The 19,529-nt window shown below is 52.6% G+C and overlaps 1 protein-coding gene across 6 annotated transcripts in view; it reads right to left on the reverse strand.

Moving 5' to 3' along the window:
* Vav2 (vav guanine nucleotide exchange factor 2) overlaps window positions 1-19,529 on the reverse strand; it is a 175,292-nt gene that overhangs the window by 20,285 nt on the left and 135,478 nt on the right. For 3 of the 6 annotated variants that reach the window (XM_029536298.1, XM_029536299.1, XM_021192179.2), the window contains 13 exons: window positions 16,870-16,969; window positions 16,009-16,104; window positions 15,563-15,631; window positions 12,966-13,052; window positions 10,789-10,874; window positions 9,993-10,125; window positions 9,213-9,227; window positions 7,626-7,735; window positions 6,120-6,221; window positions 5,741-5,829; window positions 2,947-2,963; window positions 2,360-2,381; window positions 928-1,055 (listed from right to left, as the gene is read on the reverse strand). In XM_029536298.1, coding sequence (XP_029392158.1) covers window positions 928-1,055; window positions 2,360-2,381; window positions 2,947-2,963; window positions 5,741-5,829; window positions 6,120-6,221; window positions 7,626-7,735; window positions 9,213-9,227; window positions 9,993-10,125; window positions 10,789-10,874; window positions 12,966-13,052; window positions 15,563-15,631; window positions 16,009-16,104; window positions 16,870-16,969 — 1,054 coding nt within the window. The remainder of the gene's footprint in view (window positions 1-927; window positions 1,056-2,359; window positions 2,382-2,946; window positions 2,964-5,740; window positions 5,830-6,119; window positions 6,222-7,625; window positions 7,736-9,212; window positions 9,228-9,992; window positions 10,126-10,788; window positions 10,875-12,965; window positions 13,053-15,562; window positions 15,632-16,008; window positions 16,105-16,869; window positions 16,970-19,529) is intronic. The other 3 variants (XM_021192180.2, XM_021192178.2, XM_029536297.1) reach the window with 1 other exon arrangement.

The raw sequence follows: 19,529 nt of genomic DNA on the forward strand, positions 1-19,529 counted from the left end.
ACCTTTATGACACTAGGATGCAGAGGATCCATCCTTTTGTACCTTTATGACACTCGGGATGCAGAGCATCCATCCCTCAGTACCTTTATGACACTGGGATGCAGAGCATCCATCCCTCAGTACCTTTATGACACTAGGATGCAGAGGATCCATCCTTTTGTACCTTTATGACACTCGGGATGCAGAGCATCCCTCAGTGCCTTTATGACACTGGTATACAGATACTCCAACCCTCAGTACCTTTATGACACCTGAGATGCAGAGCATCCATGCCTCAGTACCCTTATGACACCCACGATGCAGAGCATCCCTCTGTACCCTTCGGCTCTTGTGTTATGTGTCTAGCTCAGTAGTCTGGACTCAATTACTGATGGTTTCCTTGAGAGAATAAGACACTAAATATCACCAACCTTTATCCTAACTGTGTAGTTTAAGCTAGCCATGTATATTCGGGGTTCCTTAAGTGCTAGGGCTCAACAGAGAGGATATTAAAGGTTTAATAAGCTCCAGCTCTCAACTGTAAACTATTCCACAAGTACATGATTGGCCTGTATTTGTCTTCCTCCCACTAGACAGGGCTCTGGGGCCAGTCACTAACACTGTGAGGTGTTGCTCACCAGAATGGGGGCATTGAGGTCAGGTCAAGACATGCTGGGACAGAATCTGGTGAGGGACTGTGGGGTCCACCAAGGCAGAAAAGTCAGGGCAAACAAGAGTCTCAGTGGAAGGATTCTGCGTCCCACCTGTGTGACAATCACCTCCGTGAAGACATTGCAGACTTCATGTTTAGAATGGAGGTGGCAGAGGCTATGATAAGCAGCCTCCCCTATCAGTCTATGGCATCACCCCAACTTCCCTGCCCTGCCCGTGGGGGGTACGCAGGGAGAGGAGCAAGGCTGTACCCCACCTCCAGGACCCAGAACTCACTTCCCACCAAGGAGAATCGGGGTCACCCCGGAGCAGCTCTATCACATCTCCTGTCTGGAAGGTCAAGACAGGCTTCCCAGGAGGGGCTGGGTTACCATGGTAATTCTGTACAGCAACCATCTTGGGACCTAAGGCAGAAGAAAATAGCTCACTAGTGACTTTGTCCTTGCTGAAGGCTACACACCCCAATCGCTAACCCTTCCTGGTCTGGGGAACCCTTCATGAAACTGTTCCCCAACACAGACACACAAGAGCCTGTATCACCCCTTCTGTATCCCTCCCTTAGGGCTCCTACATCTACTAAGTTAAGATAGATGCCAGCATATTCCAGTAACAGCTACTTACTTTTAGATGGAATTTTATGTCTCTCCCAGACACCACTGAGCTAGATCTACAGTGTAGAGCTAGGAAGCCCCATCCCTCACTGCCCCATTAGAGATGAGGTACCTCAGAATGGGTAAGAAGCGGACCTGGGGCCGCAAGAGAGAGATAGGCTGAGCACCCAAATGTGGATTGTTGTCTACATGTAGGTGAGGGCAGGCACAAGATGAGGTGAGAGCCTGTGATTGGGCAGTGGAAAAGGAAGGTGGGCTAAGAATTTTAGAGTACAGAGGGACAGAGAAGGAGGGAAGGAGAGGAGGAGATACGATGGAACCTATAGGAGAGGAAGAGGAGCCAGACCCACGCAGTCCTGGGAGCCATAAGTGTTGGGGATCTCTTAGATATGTGATTAAATAATAAGTAGGGTGCGTTTGCCCCATCTAGGTGTGTAGCTTGTGTTTATATCCATTGAGTTTTGAGTTCATTGTGTGGGCATTTTGTGGGTTGAGAATTTACTCATGTAAATCTGACTGATAAATCACAAGCCTCTAGAGTTGATTTTACTGGGTTACAATCCACAGCAAGAGAACCACGAGATGGGTGGTCGCTGCATGGGGTTAGCCACGGAGGTGGTGAGATGGCCGGGGCCAGGGAGTAGCCGGTGCTAGCGTGGAATGGTGTCTTTTAATACTTCATGCAACACCCAAGAATCTGAGGCTAACTTCAGATGGGGTCACTGTGCCCCAGTCTCACCCCAAATGTTCAAAAAGGTCATGGAACTGTCTTGCCAGGCCTGGTCCAGGTCACTATAGCCCAATAGTGGTAACATCTGGGTGGGGTTTGCGTTTCCTCTGAGGAAGCTCCGGTTTCATCCAGAATGTTTAAACAACCTAGGCAGCATCCAGGGGCACAGAAAAATGGCAGTAACCCCTGGGCTTCTTGATCATGCAGGCTTGATGCTTAGCTTGGCACCTCTATGAACTGTGGATGGAAAGCGCTTGGTTCTCTGAAAGCGGGCTCTAAGTCGACCCTGGGAGGCAGCCAAAGAGGCACAGACCCAGCTTGTAGTGAGGGTACAGACTGCAGAAGTGACTGAGTCCGGCATACTCACCCGGTCCTGCTCCAGGAGCATCCTGTGAGAACAAGGACAGATGTTAGGGAAGGTGTTCCACTTCTGGGTCCCACATCAGCACCGCCCGTGACATGAGTGTCAGGCCATGCCTCTAGTAGATAACTGCAACACTATTTCCCTCTCCTCTCCTAACATCTGTCATACCTGACCCTGGGCTCCTCAACCCCACTCTACAACCTTAATTCCCACCTCCCCAAGGAAGCCTCCTTGATCATCTCCCAGCCTCTGTTCTGGACACGCCTTGGACAACACAACTAAGTGCTGTATGGTAGAAGCATCTCCATGCCCTTGTGGGGCTCAGTGAGCATCCATTCAAGGCTGGGTAACAGGGCTGGATCAACAGCTTTCAGGAGGCACAGCTTACATTCTATAATGACTTCAGTGGTTACGTGCCCATGGGTATGCTGTGCCACAGGGGTGCAGCTGCAGCCGGATAGCACTAGGGAGATAGAGTGGGTGAGCTGCTAAGACACACACCAGCTACTGAGCCACCAGGGGAGCATGCACAGAGACAAGTTTCTATGCTGGCAGAGTCCTAAGCAATAGGAAGAGTTGGGAGCACTCACCACATCTGCAGATGAACCTGTAGAGGAAGCAGATCAGGGGTCAGAAAGATGGCCTTCACAGTATGCATCCCCTGACTGGAGGGCTGGCTGACTGCAAGGGGCTCCCTTCAGAGGCTGATCATAGACACACCTGGACCCAGCCTCGTACCTATGAAAATTACCTTGACAGCATATTCTGACTTCCAGCTCTAAGGAGCCATGGGGAGTTCACAGGCCAGAAGTCGTACATAAGAAAGCCATGGCTGACTCTGAATGGTAACAACTGTGAGAATCACCTGACAGTGCCCAGGGCTCACAGGACAATTTCCACACCTTGTTGTGATACCTGCCACAGGTAGGTGATACAGAGGTGGGAGTACAGGTCCCCTTTGCCATCATCCTCTAAGACTGTCCTACTTACCCAAGGACACTAGTCACTCGGCTGTCATGTGGGAGGGAAGACATACCCCAGTCATTGGTAGGTGGTCCTTTCTGCCTCAGCATGGGTCAAAACAAGGGCCATTACAGCTACAGTGTATGGCTGGGGGACTTTAATAACCCCAACTATTGTGGCTGAAGTCTGCTCTGGGAACACTTGAGTTTTTTAACAAACTCTTTCACACATGATGGTAGGTAGCAATATTCCACAGGATGGCAACACAGCTTTTGCTCTGCCCAGAGAGGACTCTCCATGAAAAGTCTCTCGGGAGGGGCTGGTATCGCCCTAGGGGCATCTGGGCTCCTATGGGGGCCACACAGTCCGTCTGCTTTAGTTGTGGTATTGCTGCAGTTCACAGGGGAGAGCTAGCCAACGCTTAGCCTTGGAGCAGATCAGAGGGAATGTAGCTTGGAGAGCAACAGCATTCCCTACCAGAGGACCGATGGACCCATGGGTTACATCCTGGTGTGCGCGCGCGCATGTGTGTCACAACCCCCTGGGACAATGTCTAGAGCCAGCCAGAGGTTGTAATGACCAGGATGCTGGTAAAGAGCCCACTGATATGCCCAGCGTGCTGTTGGTGCCTATAGGGACCCCGACCCGTCCTTCCCCCTTCTCTTCCTTCTCTACATTTCAAACTTCTTCTACAGGTAATAAGTGTCTAATCGTTAAGATGGGGGCGGAGGGAAGGCCGGGCGTGGTGGCTCACACCATTAATCCCAGCACTTGGGAGGCAGAGGCAAGTGGATCTCTGAGTTCGAGGCCAGCCTGGTCTACAGAGTGAGTTCCAGGACAGCCAGGGCTACACAGAGAAACCCTGTCTCAAAAAAAAAAAAAAAAAAAAAAAGATGGGGAAGAAGTAACTCTGAAAATGTATTTTCTAGAAACAAAGAAACAAGGAAAGAAAGAAAGAAAGAAAGAAAGAAAGAAAGAAAGAAAGAAAGAAAGAAAGAAAGAAAGAAAGAAAGAAAGAAAGAAAGAAAGAAAGAAAGAAAGAAAGAAGAAAACTTAAACTATGCCTAAACATTGTCTTCAGTTATTTCTGTGGCTTTGTTTGTGCATCTTGAGACAGGGTCTCATGTAGCCCAGGCTGGCCTCAAGTTCACTCTACAACCAAGGATGCTTTTGACCCCAATCCTCCTGCCTCCACCTCCTAAAGGTACTCTGCCTACTGAGTTACACACGCGCTATGCTTTTATTTCTAAACAAGTTCATTGACCACATTTCTTCTCTTCTGTTGAGTGCTGGGATCAAAGGTGTGTGCCACCATGCCCGATCCTAGACTCTTTTTTACTTCCTGTCTTATTTTTTTATTCTAGTTTAATAATTAAGTTTGTTAACTTTTAGAATCACAAAAAGTAGGAAGCAACTATGGCCATTGCCTGCATGAGCGGCTCATGGACACAAGAGGGCGACATTAACCAAGTCAAAGCCATTCTCAAGACCCAATTTCTGGGGCTGATCTGGACCAGAGAGACCAAGGTGACAGGGTGTGTGCTCAATAGCAAGATAATGATCCCAGGACTCTGTCAAGCACGGAGCACTGATCCATACTGCACAGAGGGCTGATACAAAGCTGTCCTGCTAAAAGAAATTCCATCACAGCTCAGCCCCAGGACTCAGAGTGAGCTGGCCTCTGGCTGGTGGTTCCTGTGTTAGTGCAATATATCCCCAGTGGTGGTAAGGACAGGGACCTCCCATTTGAAGCACAGAGAATGGAGCCTGGCACTCAGCAGGAGCTACTACCTATAGAGCTGTCCCTGGGACATGCTGTAAACACCCCACAGCTGCCCTTCACAGGAAGCTGGGGGGGGGGGGCTGGCAGAGAACTGCAGCATCACAGAGGAAAATACAACAAGAATGCCTGTGCTTGCCTGTTCCCCACCTGGACCTACTGCTCAGTGAAGCTCTGACACCTCTCAGAACTGTCATCGGCTTTTGGCGGGGCCTAGTCACTATGAGATGGAACACCATCTACAAAACTCCAAATGCACTCCCAAATCACACACTTCTAGCCTCTGGGGTCTAGCTCCTGTGCCTGCCACCAGTGAGGCTTGGCCTCAAGCCACCTCATCTGAAAAATGACCATGAGAACAAGCACACAGTGCCAGAACCAGGAGCGGGGCCACTTACAACAGAAGCCTGCATTCCTGCTGAGAACACCCTGGGTCCAGGGTGTGGGTGTGGAGCAGAGTTGGAGGAGATGGAGGGGAAAGTCACAAGAGCTTTGGTGAGGAGCTACAGCTATAGCTTTTACTAATCCCTTCCAGTCAACTATCTTCCCGTCTTGGCCTCAGTTCCTATCATGTGTATCCCTCGGGCGAAAGGCAGACGTGAACAAGCGGGGCCCATCTCCACACACTGCCGAGTACTCACTCATCTTGCAGGGGGGGATCACCTCCAGGCATTCCTTGTGTGCCCCGACGCCACATCTGGTACACAGGTATCCCTGGTAGAAGGTACCCCTGTGTGTGAGAGGGTTGGGGTGAGGTGGGGTGCAGCTCCCTGCATGCTCAGCCAGTCATCGCCATGGAGCATCTGATCACCCTGGCCTGTCCCCTCACTCCATGGTCCCCAGCAGGGGACCCGACCCTCCAACAGCCATGACTGCTGACCCCCGTAGTTATCATCCTGGTTCTTTGAGACATGACATGGCACCAAGGTGGGGTGGTCAGGTGTCATGGTGCCATGGTGTCACAGGGCAGCTACGCAGTGTATTCTGCAGCCCAGGATTGGGCAGGCAGAAGACACCTACCTGAGGAACATCTTGCAGGCCTTGCAGTTGGTAGTCTTGTCAAACGTGTACATCTGGAAGCTATGATGGTTGGCATTGGCCTTGTCTGGCTTGATGTTTGACCTGGTGGAGGAGAAAACCAGTGATCCATGGCCAGGCACTCCCTAAGCCCACAAATACAGCGACAACTGCACGAGGAGCCCGGATACACACACCAGGAGCCTGCACTCCAGCCTGGCCCTCCCTAAGATGTGAGGGGGGCAAGACTGAGGGTGAGGGAGGGGCTCAGGCAGAGGGTATTAAATGGCCCAGGAGTGTCAAGCTTAGCAGGTGAAGGCAGTTGTCCCTCCTGGTCTATAGTTTACCTATAGTTACCAGTGTGGACTGATAACATTACATGGAAAACCTCAGAACTGAGCAGCTCCTGTTGTGAGCCAGGACATGGCTCACCCTCTGCCACTCAGTGGTCACAAATCAGTGGTCACAAATCAGTGGTCACTCAGTGGCCAGCTGGTATCAAGTCAACTGTCACCAACACAGCGCTTGGATTGTACATAGGCCCCTCTGCAAGTGTAATGATTGGCCATTCATTAAAACCCACTGTGACTAGTTCTCAGTCATTACTCATACACTGCACCCTGCCATAGGTCTGAATGCTGAGGAACTTTCGTGCACGTAAGGTTTCATGCTACTTTGGTTTCAGGCACTCAGTGCTGGTCTTGGCCTGTGCCCCATGGATGGCAGGGCAGTCACAGTAAGGTTCATACAGTGTAAATAAACTCTGCACAGATGAGGAATTACCCTGGGGCCCAGAAGCGTACCTCAAGGCTACATTCATTTCCCCACCATCAGACCCAAGAAGGCACAACAGACCAACAGGCAGAAGCAAGGACAGGGAAATGTAATAAGGAGTGTGCTCACAGTCATCTTCAACTGCTATGAATACTTGAAACTGCTCATAGCACAAGGAGATAGCAACCCACAGAGTTGAGGGGCAGAGAGCTCGGGGCTCTCAAAGGCTCATAAGTCACTGACCCACCCGGTGAACAGGCCTGATCCTGTTCCCCTGACCCAGTGAACAGTCTTGACCCCTGACCCAGTGAACAGGCCTGATCCCGCTCCCCTGACCTTGTCCTTTGTACCTAAATCTCACCAGGTGGGAAGTCTCAGGAGTGGTATGTTCCCCAGAAATCCCCAAACCCGTAGGGCCTGTAGGGCCAGTGGCACACACCACTCCCACCCCCTCAGACCCTCTGCTCTATGTGTTGGGGTGCCCCCTCAACCACATGGGACACTGTTCTGAGACTTCCAAACCAAGTCACAACCTAGCTGTCAAGCCCGAGGTTCTGCCCATGTAGCAAGACACCGGACGCCGCCCGGGACATCTGGGAGACATAGCTAGGGTCTGCTGAGTTGTCTCTGTCCCACGGGGAAGGAACTTGTCTCCCATTGAGCATCAAAACCACCTCCCACCACGACCCCGAGAAGGTCAGGAAGGCAGAGCCAACAGGCCTGCCCAAAACTCACATGGCCATCTCAAACTGCTCCATCCACTTCCGTTTCATGTCCTCCGTCTTGCAGAAGAGCTGAAAGCCTTGCTTTCCTTGGAGATGAATCAGGTAGAAGCCGTAGGACCACTGTGGGGACAGAGGCATAGGACCACTGTGAGGACAGAGGCATGCTGGAAGCCGGCACAGCTTTGTAGGAGACAGGAACAGTTGGCAGTTGGCATGGTTTTGCAGTGCACACAAGTTCACTAGCACTGCATGAGGATGTATGTGCCCACGCCTTGTGTAACACACTCTTGTGTATAGACATACCCACACTTGCCTAGCTGCCTGCCCGCATGTGTGTCCTCCCACATCAGAGATTGTAGGTGTACTGTGTTCTTGCCTGAGCAGGCCAGGGTGCTCTCATATGTGAAGGTGTTTACAAACATGCGTCAAAGTATATGTATGCTTTCCTGTGTAAGATGTGTGCCTATACTGTGCCTAAGTGTGCACATGTGCATGGGTACTTGTTTCTGTTCCTGGACATAGAGCTGTCTGTGTGTGTGCACCCAAGCCTGTGTCTGGATGTCCATAGTTCCTTTCACAAGTGTGGACATTCATGTGTGGACGTGCGCTGACCTGTAGATCATGCTCTGCACATGGACCCATGTATACAGGTGTATAGGTAGTACTGTGTGCACATGCATGGATGCAAGCAGAGATCCTGTTGGGCTCATATGCATGTATGTGTGTGTACATACTGTTATGTATGCATATGTGTCCTACTGTGCCCCTGCATGTGTATATGTATGCAGGAACCCTGCTGTGTGCACTTTTATGTATGTAGGAAGCCTGCTAAGTATGTATGTGTATAGATGTGGCAGCCCACGCTCAGGGCCCACCCTCTATCAGGATATCCTACTCTTCTCCCACCACTTCATGGGGCACTTCAACCCAAATCCCTGCTGTCCCCAAGACTCCTCAGGAGTGGTACCCAGGAACCGGCCCAAGAGTGGTCCATAGCCCCGCCCACTCACTTTTACCCCCTGGGTTAAAAAACAATTCCTGAGTTTAAAACAACAGGAAAAACAAAGACTGGGGTCAGACAGTTGAGGGTCTGACCAAACCGAGCAACCCAGCAGCCAGGCCTGACCCACTGGCCTGCCAAACAGCCAGGCTTGAGAAAAGGCTTGCAAACGGTGCCAGGTAGAGTGTAGCTTAGTCTGTTAGACATGGAGGGAGGGAGGGAGGGAGGGAGGGAGGGAGAGAGAGAGAGAGAGAGAGAGAGAGAGAGAGAGAGAGAGAGAGAGAGAGAGGCAGGCAGGCGTGGGGAAGAGGAAGGGGAGGACTTCGGAGGACGGACGTGCAAGGCAAAGGTCACGGAAGCCTCGCCTGCCATTGTCAGTGACCCCTGATCTTTACCTTCCAGGAAGGAGAGCAGGTTGGCTTCCAGGTCACCCCTGCAAATCAAGTCTTTTGCCACAAATATGTGTCACTCTTGACTGAGATGTAGAGGAAGAAGGAGGAGGGCCACAAGCCTGATCTATTCAGGCCCAGGGAGCCCCAGACCCACAAGGGCAGCTCGGGGCAGCACTGGGGCAGGGGGAGAGCAGCAGGGGCTTACCATCTTCCCATGAGACTAGGAAGCGTGAGAGGAAAGGAAAGGAGAGAGGTCATTAAGAGGCTGGGCCAGGCCTCGCTGCAGCCTGGGCGCTGAGAGCCCAGGACGGTAAGAACACAGCCTGTGTCAAGCACTCTAGGTGTTCTCCCAAGGCTTCATAAGAAGTCCTGGAGCTTGGAAAGTAGCCCTGGTCACTGTCTCTTGCTTCAGGACACCAGGGCTAGGAAGGAAGAGCTTGTGTGTGGTCCTATATGGGGACTTGCAGAAGGTCAGAGCCTTTAGCCACTGGCTCTTGTTCCCAACCCAGCACAGGGCCACACACACACACGGTGGTGTACTCAGAAGCAAGACTGTGTTTCCCGTCCCCTCACAGCCACAGCCATGGCCTCAGTACCCGTAGCCCCACCCCCTAGAGCCCACAGCCCCTTTTCCAGCAGTCCTAGTCCACTGGCTTTCAGAGCCTGACAAACCACAAGCCAGCCCCCAGCAAATGAGACAGAGCAAGAATGGAGCAGGAAGACCTGCTTGTTACAACAGACAATGAGGAACTAGAGTCGGGTCCACTGAGACTAAAACATCAAAGCCGGGAACGAGGCTCTAACAGGGGCCCTAAGCATGACCTCCCTCTCTGCTTCCAGGAAGCTAGAGCCCTAAGGGTGCCTATGGCCCACCATGGGAACTACCAGCCAGTCATAATGACGAAGGGAGGCCAGCAGGGGACACCTGATGCGCTGGCCCTGGGGTTAGGACCCTGCACCTGCCCCTCTCCAGACCCGGACCTACCTTCTTGATGTCCTTGTTGTGCATAGGGTCATCAGTCATCTTGTGGAAGAGTAGCTCAATGACTTCCTTCAGCTCATAGCTGTAGCCCTTCCTCTTGCACACGATGACCACCTTGTCAAACAGGAACAGGTACCTGGCCACATAGGGCACCCAGTGTCAGGACAGCCATGCTCTGTGTGAAGAGCCTGTATCTCTGCCTGACTCCTGTCCCTGAGACCCAGCCAGTGTGTCGGACAAAGAGGGCCAAGGCTTGTACAGGCTGCCCTCTCTCCAAGGTGAGACCCTCCTTTCTGTCGGGACCACATGGCACAATGACTCTGGGTCATGAAGCCACTCCTCCCATAAAGCCGTCCTGAATGCCACCTTCATGCAGAAGGTCCTCACTCTCCATCTTTATCTCCCTTGGAGCACTATTCAAAGGCCACTGCCAATTCTCTCCTCTGTGCCCCCAGAACCCAAGTCTAGACGGCTGACTTGTCCTGACTCCGCCCCCACCCCCTCACCTCCCTATCTACTCCCACTGGGCAAGGAGCTCCCCAGAGGCCAGACCTCTCTGCATCTTAGCTTTGACTCCCAGGCCAGCTCAGGGCCCACCACAGGCAGGGCAGTGCCCTTGTGTGGCTACTGCAGTGTGACAGACACAGAGGATCATGGAGAGAAGAAAGGAAGTGATTTAAACAGCCACACAGAGCCTGCCTTGCTATCCTTCTTCCCACAGGAGGGTCTGTCTCGGGCCTCCTGGGAGTGGGGTCCCCAGGCTAGAGGGGGATGGGGTGCCGAACATCACCCCACTCACCTGTCTTGCTTGGTGTGATTGACTATGGACCGGACTTTAAGCTCTCCGTCAATCTTTGGCCTCCCGAACTCCTCCAGCTTCACTTGCTGGAAAGGACAGGGCTGTTAGCCCAAAGGTGGACAACAACCTCTGCTTTGTTAGACAGGGAGAAAAGTGGGCATGCCCAGGGCAGGACAGAAAGACCCAGGTGTGATCTAGGAAAATGTGCCTATGGTGACCTGGTAGCCCACGAAGAACCTGAGCCAAGCCTGTCCCCTCTCAGAGGGCCACAATGGGGACTCCCTTGAGCCCTGGGAACAAAAGCCAATTGATGTCACGCTCACAGGCAGCCCTTGTGTGGAACCCGGAGCTGTAGGAAAAGCCAGAAGTAAATAAAGAAAGAAGTAGCACTGCTGGACTGAGCAGCAAGCACAGGCGTGGCCCAGCCGGGCGGGGCCCAGCCGGGCTCATCCTCCACGGAAAGCAACCTGTGCCCAGCCCCGCCATGATGTCTCCACTTCCGCTTCTGTTTGGACCGTGCCTCTCTGTTCTGTTTGATACAGAGAGACCTGCCTTTCCACCGTCTTCTGTGTAGCTTTCGAGGGACAAGTCTATTCAGGAGAAGGCAGAGGTCAGGCTCCAGGGGAAGCGGCTATGCCTGTGGGTGGTCCCATGGGCCTGGAGGCCTGGTCCCTGCACTTTGTGAAAACTCCTAGGTCTGACTTCAGTATGACACAGGCTGGCCGTGGCCTGACACAGCAGGATTCACATCTGCTCAGGGACTCCGCTGTGCCTCTTTGTCCCCATCACACAGGACATATAAATCCAGGTGCCTTCACCTAGAGACGACACCAAGACCGCGTGCCCCATGGCGTCATATACCAGATGATCCATGGCTCACCTTTGTGAGATAGGGCCTGGAGCATCCCACACTGGCCTGAATGCTGTGTGGCCAAAGACAACCTGATCCTTCTGCCTCCGCCTTCCTCCTCCCCTGCCCCCGACGCTGGATTACAGTTAGTGCCCCTGAGTCTGATTCACTCAGGGCCCTGTGCACAAAAGGCAAATTCTCTGCCTACTAAACCATACCCACATCCCAAACTCCCCTGTGTTCAAAAGCAGCATGCTACTGTGCAGTGATCAGAAAGCAGGGATGATTGGCCAGTGGCCTGAACCCCACAAATGTTCATGCTTCAGGTCACACTCATGAGGAATAAGAATGGGTTGGAGAGCTGGCTCGGTGGTTTAGAGGTTCTGCGATTGATTCCCAGCAACCACATGGTGGCTCACAACCATCTGTCCTGGGTCTGACGCCCTCTGCTGGCATGCAAGCACACACGTAGACAGAGCACTCACTCATCAGAACCTGCTTGGCAGTTTTGCCCACTGACTGATGAGCCAGCCAGCTCTGTAGGGGGTTCCCCTGGAGATAAAGATGGGTGTGCCAGCCTGGATATCGGGCTTCCAGGCTTCTACTTCGCCAAGCTCTCCAGGAAAATAACCAGGAAGAGGGAATGTTTGAGGAAAAAAAAAATCAATAGTTCAATATTAAAGTGACTCTGGGAATCCGATAGCATTTGGAGTGCAGTCATTGCTTGGGGTCGAGGGCGCTATTAGCACCCGATGGGTGGGGGTGAGGGTATGCTTAAGTTCTCCTAATGCGGAGCAGCACAACACGGAGAGATCTAGACCCAACACAAAGAGATCCAGACCCAGCACAGAGAGATCCAGACCCAGCATGGGGCCAAGCAGGGCTGAGTCTAGAAACAGTTCATCTCTCCTCCCCAGAGTATGCCTAAGAGAGGGCCGACCCTGGCTCACAGCCCCCAGTCTGATTCTCAGACGAGGGGGAGAGCTGAGGGCCAGCTCTCAGGTTGAGATGACCGTTGCCCCACCCCCAAACCAAACCCTGTCCACTACCCATCCTGAGGATAGGGAGACAGGAGGACCACCGACCAGACGAAGCATCCTGCCTATGGTCGCCACAGCCTGGGGTCCAGGCTGGGAAGGGAGAAAAAGAACCAGGTTGTCAGTAGGACATCCATTTCCTCAGCCTTACACATGGATGACCTCAGCGCGTAATTCGCACAGCAGGCTGAAGTGGATGAAGGCGTATACTACCCTCCCTCCCTCCTATTCATGGCAGGCTTCATGGGCAGCCACTACGGTATGCATAGGTGGAAGGGCCACCAGCTTACCAGGTTTTCTATGGAGCACTGGAACTCGCTAATCTTCTTCAAGGTCTCCTTGTCCCGTTTCACTTCGTTGATGTACATGGCCAAGTCCTGGAAATCAAGACAGGATCGGGGCACTGAGTTGCACAGGGGTGAACTCCCAGCCCCTTCCTAGCCCAGCGGTCACTCTACACTCTTCCTCCATCCTGCCTGGGGCCACTCCAACTCTGGGCTATGGGGGTAAAAAACACCACACATAGGTAACCAGGAAGGAATAAGGTGAAGAGCACAACATTTGAACCCAGAGTATACACTTTGCTGAAGAGGGTGCTGGGAACCCCCAAATCCAGGCTCTCCTCACTCAGCAGGCCTTCTGTGTCTGGAGAAGCAGCCCAGCATGGATAAGCCACAGTGGGTCACACACAGCCTAGACCTTTCTGCTCTCATGAAGTCCCTGTCCCACCTCCCCTGAAGAGCCTGGGTATTCTGTAAGTGGCTGGGGGGAAGGAGGTATCATTCCTACATAATACTGAAATCCTCCAGTTAGTCAGCAGGGGGCAGTGCTCACTTTGCTTCAGAAAGTTTGAAATGGCCTGAAAGCAATGCCCAGTGGCGGCTGGGACAGAGCAGCAGGGATCCTGCCCAGAAAGCAGAGCAGAGAGGAAATCCCCGACCCACATCCTGGAGCCAGTTCCTGCCTCCCTTAAGGCCTCTCTTGCTTCTGGAGTCACTTCAAGGGCCACCCCACAAACCTTGCTACTGCCAGCTCCCGTCCAGATGCCACAGTTTATAAAGAGTGGGTTTTGTTCTACATCAACAGCAGTGACAGATCTGAGCACGTGTGGCCCTGTGCACCCTGGCAGGAGGATTCCCACAGAGACAGTAGAGCTCCCGAGGCAAAGCAGCCAACTAACAGAGGAGTTGCATGGAGTGTGTATTGCAACCCTGTGGGAAACCTAGCTCCAGGGCAGTGACGGCTCAGACACTGGCTGGATGAATGATTTTCTGCTTTGCATTGGGGACATTAAAGGCTTTTAGATTCCCTGCTGTATGAGTTTTCACAGAGGGCACTTCAGTTAAAGAACTGCATTGATCACACTGTCTTGTGTGGCCATGTCTGAGAGATTGTCCTGACTGATGACGGAGGAGAGAGGGAACTGCCCACTGCAGGTGGCGCCATTCCTAGGCTATAGAAGCAAGCTAGCTAAGCACTCCAGGAAGTGAGACCGTAAGCAGCCTTCTTTCCATGGTTTCTGCCTTGAAATCTTTCCCTGATTTCCCTTCATGACAGACTGTGACCTGGGAATATAATCTAAAATAAACCTTTTCCTCCCCGAAGTTGTTTTTGATCGTGGTTGTTCATCACATAACTGAAAGCAAACCAGAAAATCTTCTAAACTGCAGTTTGAAGAGCTTCCCAGTGATAAGAAGGACACAGAGTCACAAACCCTCTTTGGAATGTCATGAGCTATATAACCTCAGGGTACTTTGCCACAAAGGGACCAGAAGCCACACGCTGGGTTCAGGGTACACCTGTACTATGAATCACGTGCTCCAGGAATAGTGGACACTGAATTGTGTCTGCAGTGGGATGATGTGGTGGTCCCTCTGCTGCAGTGACCTCAGTTCCCCAGGGGAATCTGCCAGAGGTCCCCATGTCAGCCATGGCACCCACATTTAAGTACATTCAAAATGGATGCAAACTTTTCCAGCTGCGTGAAGCCTGCTCCCAGAGAGCAGGCGGCTTTGAGAGCCAGCGTCCTCCCCCTGGTCCTGTGTGGGAGTAAGACTGCAGCGCCTCCCTCTTCAAACAAGGTGTCTTGGGAAAAGAAGGAGACCAAGGACCAGTGGAGTCCTCAGGGGCAGGTGTCGCCTGTGTCAGGCATTTCACCTTGTCTAAGACAGGGGTCTAGGAGAAGCACAAGTATGGCTGTGGGGTAGCCCGACAGTCCCTCGGCTAAGGCGTCTCGAAGGTGACTTTCTTGGACAGTGTCAAGTTCATGGCAAAGACAGGATGAGTGGGATGCAGGCAGATGAATGAGGAAGAGGACATGTCCTGAGCACACCTTGGGAAAGACATAGAGCATGCCCAGGAACCTGAGCGTGGCCAAACTTCCCTAGAATCTGAGGCATTCCTGTTACACACATCTTCAATGGCCCTGGCCTGACTCAGAGAACAGCAGAAGCCACCAGGTTTCTGAGCAGGACAGGCATGAGCTTCGGAGGGCAGCGGACTGTCATACACGAGGCGTAGAATGGCTGGGCAGGGGTCTTTAAAGCCAGCACGTGACAAGTGAGTTACCGGGCAGGGCATGGGACAGACCTTTATCAGCCGATGCCCAGGAGGAAAAAAGGTACCCCAGGATAGAGCTGGCACCCAAAAACCATTGAAGACCCCAGTGGACACTTGAAAACACAGTGTGGGGACAGGGCAACTGCAGGCAAGTGAAGTTGGGGACTTTGGACACATGGTGCAAGCAGCCTAGCCTGCAGCTCCTTCCACTGTCATGGAAGTCTAAGCCCAACCCCAGTGTCCTGTCAGTGTCACCAAGGAGCTCAGTCCGAATCTAGGAGCGTGCACACTGGTCTGGGGACTCCCCCGTTCTGCCTCTCTTATTTACCTGCATGGCTTCCAGTGCTTCTTTGAGCTGTTGTCTTTCTGGTCGGTCTGCAGAATGGCTCAGGAGCTCCTATGGGAGTGAGAGGGGAGCCAGGGTGAGCCCTCAAGGTCTCAGGACAAAACCACCCACCAGCTCAAGTGCAAGTCCATGGACCCAACTCCATGATCCCTTACATAGCAGACACTGTGCAAGGACTCAAAGAAGCGCTCAAGCACAGTAGCTTCCTCTTCCTGGTCTGAGGGTTCTGTCCTGTCTCTTTCCACTTTCCTAATGGTCTTAACTTATTCATTCATAATTTTCCTTCCAGACGCCAGGATACCCCTTCATGGTATGTACTGAACATGAGTTCATTCATCAGCCCGTGTGCCACCCTGCCTATAGTTCCAAGCCCATGCCATCAGAGTCCAGTGTGACAGAGGACTTGATGAGCAGGCTGCTAGCCTCACCTTGAGCAGCAGGTGGTACTTCAGCACCCGTTGCATGGGCACCACCAGCAGGTCTTGCAGCTTGAACTTGCCATCCTGAACCCTGAGTGTGCACTCCTGGAGAGAGAGAGAAGCGAGTGGATAAAGGGTTCTCTTCCGGGACAGCCCATCCCCCACTGCCAGCCACAAAGAGAAAGAGACCTCAGCTCTGGATCCTCTGTCTTCTAGAGTATGCACGAGGTTGGTGTCACCACCCCTCACATCCCGGAACATGATGGGACCCTGGCGTCTGAGGCACTGCATTGCGCAGCAGTGCCTGAGGGGGCTGGGCCTTGCAGAACATGGCCCGTGGATCTGCCATGTGCTCCCTGAGAGGCCAAGAGGGGAGGGGGCTCATACAAGGCTGTGAGGTTAGCTAGGGCCCCCTGGGGTGCAGGGACAGTCGAAACAAGCATCATGTGCTACCAGCACGCTGGAGCACTGAGACAGAGCTTTCCTAACCACACAGGAAAGGGCACTCCGGGACCAGGAGGTGAGGAAGAGCCAGAAAGGCGCACAAGGGAGAAACAAGCTGACAGAGGTAGGCAAACCTAGCCAAGGGAAGGAGGCCCAGTGCATCATGCAAGTCACCTAGGCCTGTTAAGGTCTGCTAGGACCTCAGCAGAGGCCAAGGTCAAGTGTCACTCACTGATGGGTTTGTCCAGGCCTCCACAGCCCCTGTCTTAGACTGTGCTCTAGTTTGGGACATGTATTCTGGCAATCGCCCAAGAAAATGGGGGAATAGCCACAAAACCAAAGACCGGTATTGAGGGAAGTTGGTTTGTCCCTTAGGCCTCGCTCGGCAAGCCAGCTGCACCAAGTCAGGGTACCAGGATGCTTTACCTCCACTTTCTGCCTGAAGTCCTCTCGGCTGGCGAGGAGCTGGTTCAGTGTACTCTGCGCATGTTCCATGTGGCTACAGTACTCTCCATAGATCAGGAGCCTAAGGAGGAACAGCAACGTGTACACAGCACTGTGAACACACACGCAACCATGCATCTCTAAGATGCACACAGCTACAATGTCCTGACTCCTTCTCTGGCAGGTGGGAGAGCCTCGGGGTCACTGCCCAAATGGCTCTATTCCCCCCAGCCCCCTTTCTACCTTCCCACCCTTCACATGACCCTGTTGGGAGGAGGGCTCCCAAAACATTAGCAAAGGAGGGTTACCCACTTCCCCTAGCTAGGGAGGCACCTCCTACAGGCTACTTCAAGTCACCACCCCATGGCTCTACCTCTGTTCAGGAGAGGAACCCCTGAGAGAAGGTCCTGCCTAAGGGGCTCTCTGCTTGCCTCCAGAGTTCTAGCATGGGGACTATTCATGGCTCAGGCTCATCCTAGGGCCAGACAAACTGGAGGTAGTCTCTGGTGCTTCTTCAGGGGTTATCAGTGGCCACATCCAGAGATATGCAAGGCCCGTGCCCAGCCAGAAGCAGCAGGGTTCCAACTGCCCTAACATAGCTTCTGTTTTCTCTCCTCCCCTCCTTGCCATAGCCCTCGGTCACCATCTCTCTTTTGCCACTCTGAATATATTTTTTGGTATCGTACCCTGTCCTCTTTGTCATCACCTGGTTCCATGTGCTGTCCCCAGGGGATGTCATCACTTCAGATCAGAACACCTGCACTCTCAGGACAAGAGGACAACTAGCCTACAACTCCGTCCCTCAATTTCCCTGAACACACATGTAAGAGGAGACAGTGCCACAGGACAATATCACCAAGGACACGCATGACGGCAGCCATGTGTCACTAGACTACTGCTCCCTCAGTGACAGTGCTTAGGGTCCATTCTCTGAGTAGTCATCCGAGGTTACTGAAGCCCCAGTGACGTGCCTGAGACAGCGGCTGACTTGTGCCAGCCTGGCGAGGAGCTGATTGGGAGGCTGGGCTTGTCCGGAGTGTCCCAGCCCCACCTTACCCCACCCTCATATGTGTATCAGGGAGTCCACGAGAAGGGCCCCGCAGTCTGACGACCCTGCCCACTGGGACCCCTACTCCACTCTGGAGGAAGCATTTGCTATAGTTCCTGGGACAGGGTGGGCTTTGTTTCCTAGTATTCTCTCGGCTTCCTTAGATGTGAGCTCTGAACCGTTGCTGCCACCATGCCTTTGTTCCACCATTACAGTGGTTTGAAAAAGAAGCACCCCCACCCCACCCCATAAACTCACACATCTGAATGTCTAGTCATCAAGGAGCTGGATTACCTGAGAAGGATTAGGAGGTGTGGCCTTGTTAGAGGAAATGTGTCACTAGGGATGTGCTTTGAAGTTTCCAGGCCCTCGCCCAGGCCCAGGGTCCTTTCCTGCAGGTGCAGATGCATCCTGTCTCTGTGCATGCTGCCATGCTCCCTGCCGTGAAAATGACCTGAGTCTCCCAAACTGTAAGTGAGCCCTGATGAAGGCTTCCTTTTGTGGGCTGCCTTGGCCAAGGTGTCTCCTCACAGCAAAAGAAGAGTGGCTAAGACATCATAAACTCTAACCCTTTTCTTAGTCGCCACACTCACGATGTTCATCACAGCAATAAAAAGCAACTAATACACCTAGGCCTTGGGACCAGATGACACTCAACCCCTTCCCCAACTCAGGCCTAGGCGCAGGAAGGGGAAGAAGGCAGCAGCAAGGCAGGAATCCTGGCACCATGCGTGCATTGCGAGCCTGGCATGCATGACTCTAATGGAGCTCCTTGTTCATCCACAGGACCCAAAGGAGCCTATCCTGACAGATGCACAGCTCCAATCCCAGCACACGTGGGAGTTAAGGAGTTCAGGCTTACAGGGGGTTGAGATGGATGCAGCTCTCTCTGAGGCCAAGTGTTTGCTTAGCTTATGGAGTCCAGACATTGTGTGGCATGATTCTGTGCTGTCTCCTATAGGTGCTCCATCTGCCCCCTTGGCTACGTCAGGCTCAGGAACACCCTGCAACCATACCCTGCAACTTCTGATACTTGAAGCCTTTAGTGCCGCAACCAGGGACTTTCCTGCACTCTCCCCTAAGCCTTTTGTCCACGCACAGATTGCTTCCAAGCATACACTCTAAAAGTGTTTTACTGTTCTCAATACTGAATAAATGATTCTGAGAGTGTTGCAGGAAGTTAGCTATGGAAATAAGAGGTAACGGGCCTTCATCTTAACCACCAACATTTCATACTATTAAAAAAAAAAATTGGGCCTAGAAAGATAGCTCAGGGGTTAAACATAATACTAGCTCTTGCAGAAAACTATGTTAGGTTCCTGGCACCCATGCTGGGTGGCTTACAACCACTTACAACTCTAGTTCTAGGAGAATCTGATGCCCTTTTCTGGCCTCCATGGGCACCCAGCACTCTAGTACACATGCCCCACACCAACACATAATTAAAAATGAAGAAGTAGGGCTGGTGAGATGGCTCAGTGGGTAGGAGTACCCAACTGCTCTTCCGAAGGTCCAGAGTTCAAATCCCAGCAACCACATGGTGGCTCACAACCATCCGTAACAAGATCTGACTCCCTCTTCTGGAGTGTCTGAA

The sequence above is a fragment of the Mus pahari genome, chromosome 3 (genome assembly GCF_900095145.1).
Source record: "Mus pahari chromosome 3, PAHARI_EIJ_v1.1, whole genome shotgun sequence".
NCBI lineage: Eukaryota > Metazoa > Chordata > Mammalia > Rodentia > Muridae > Mus > Mus pahari.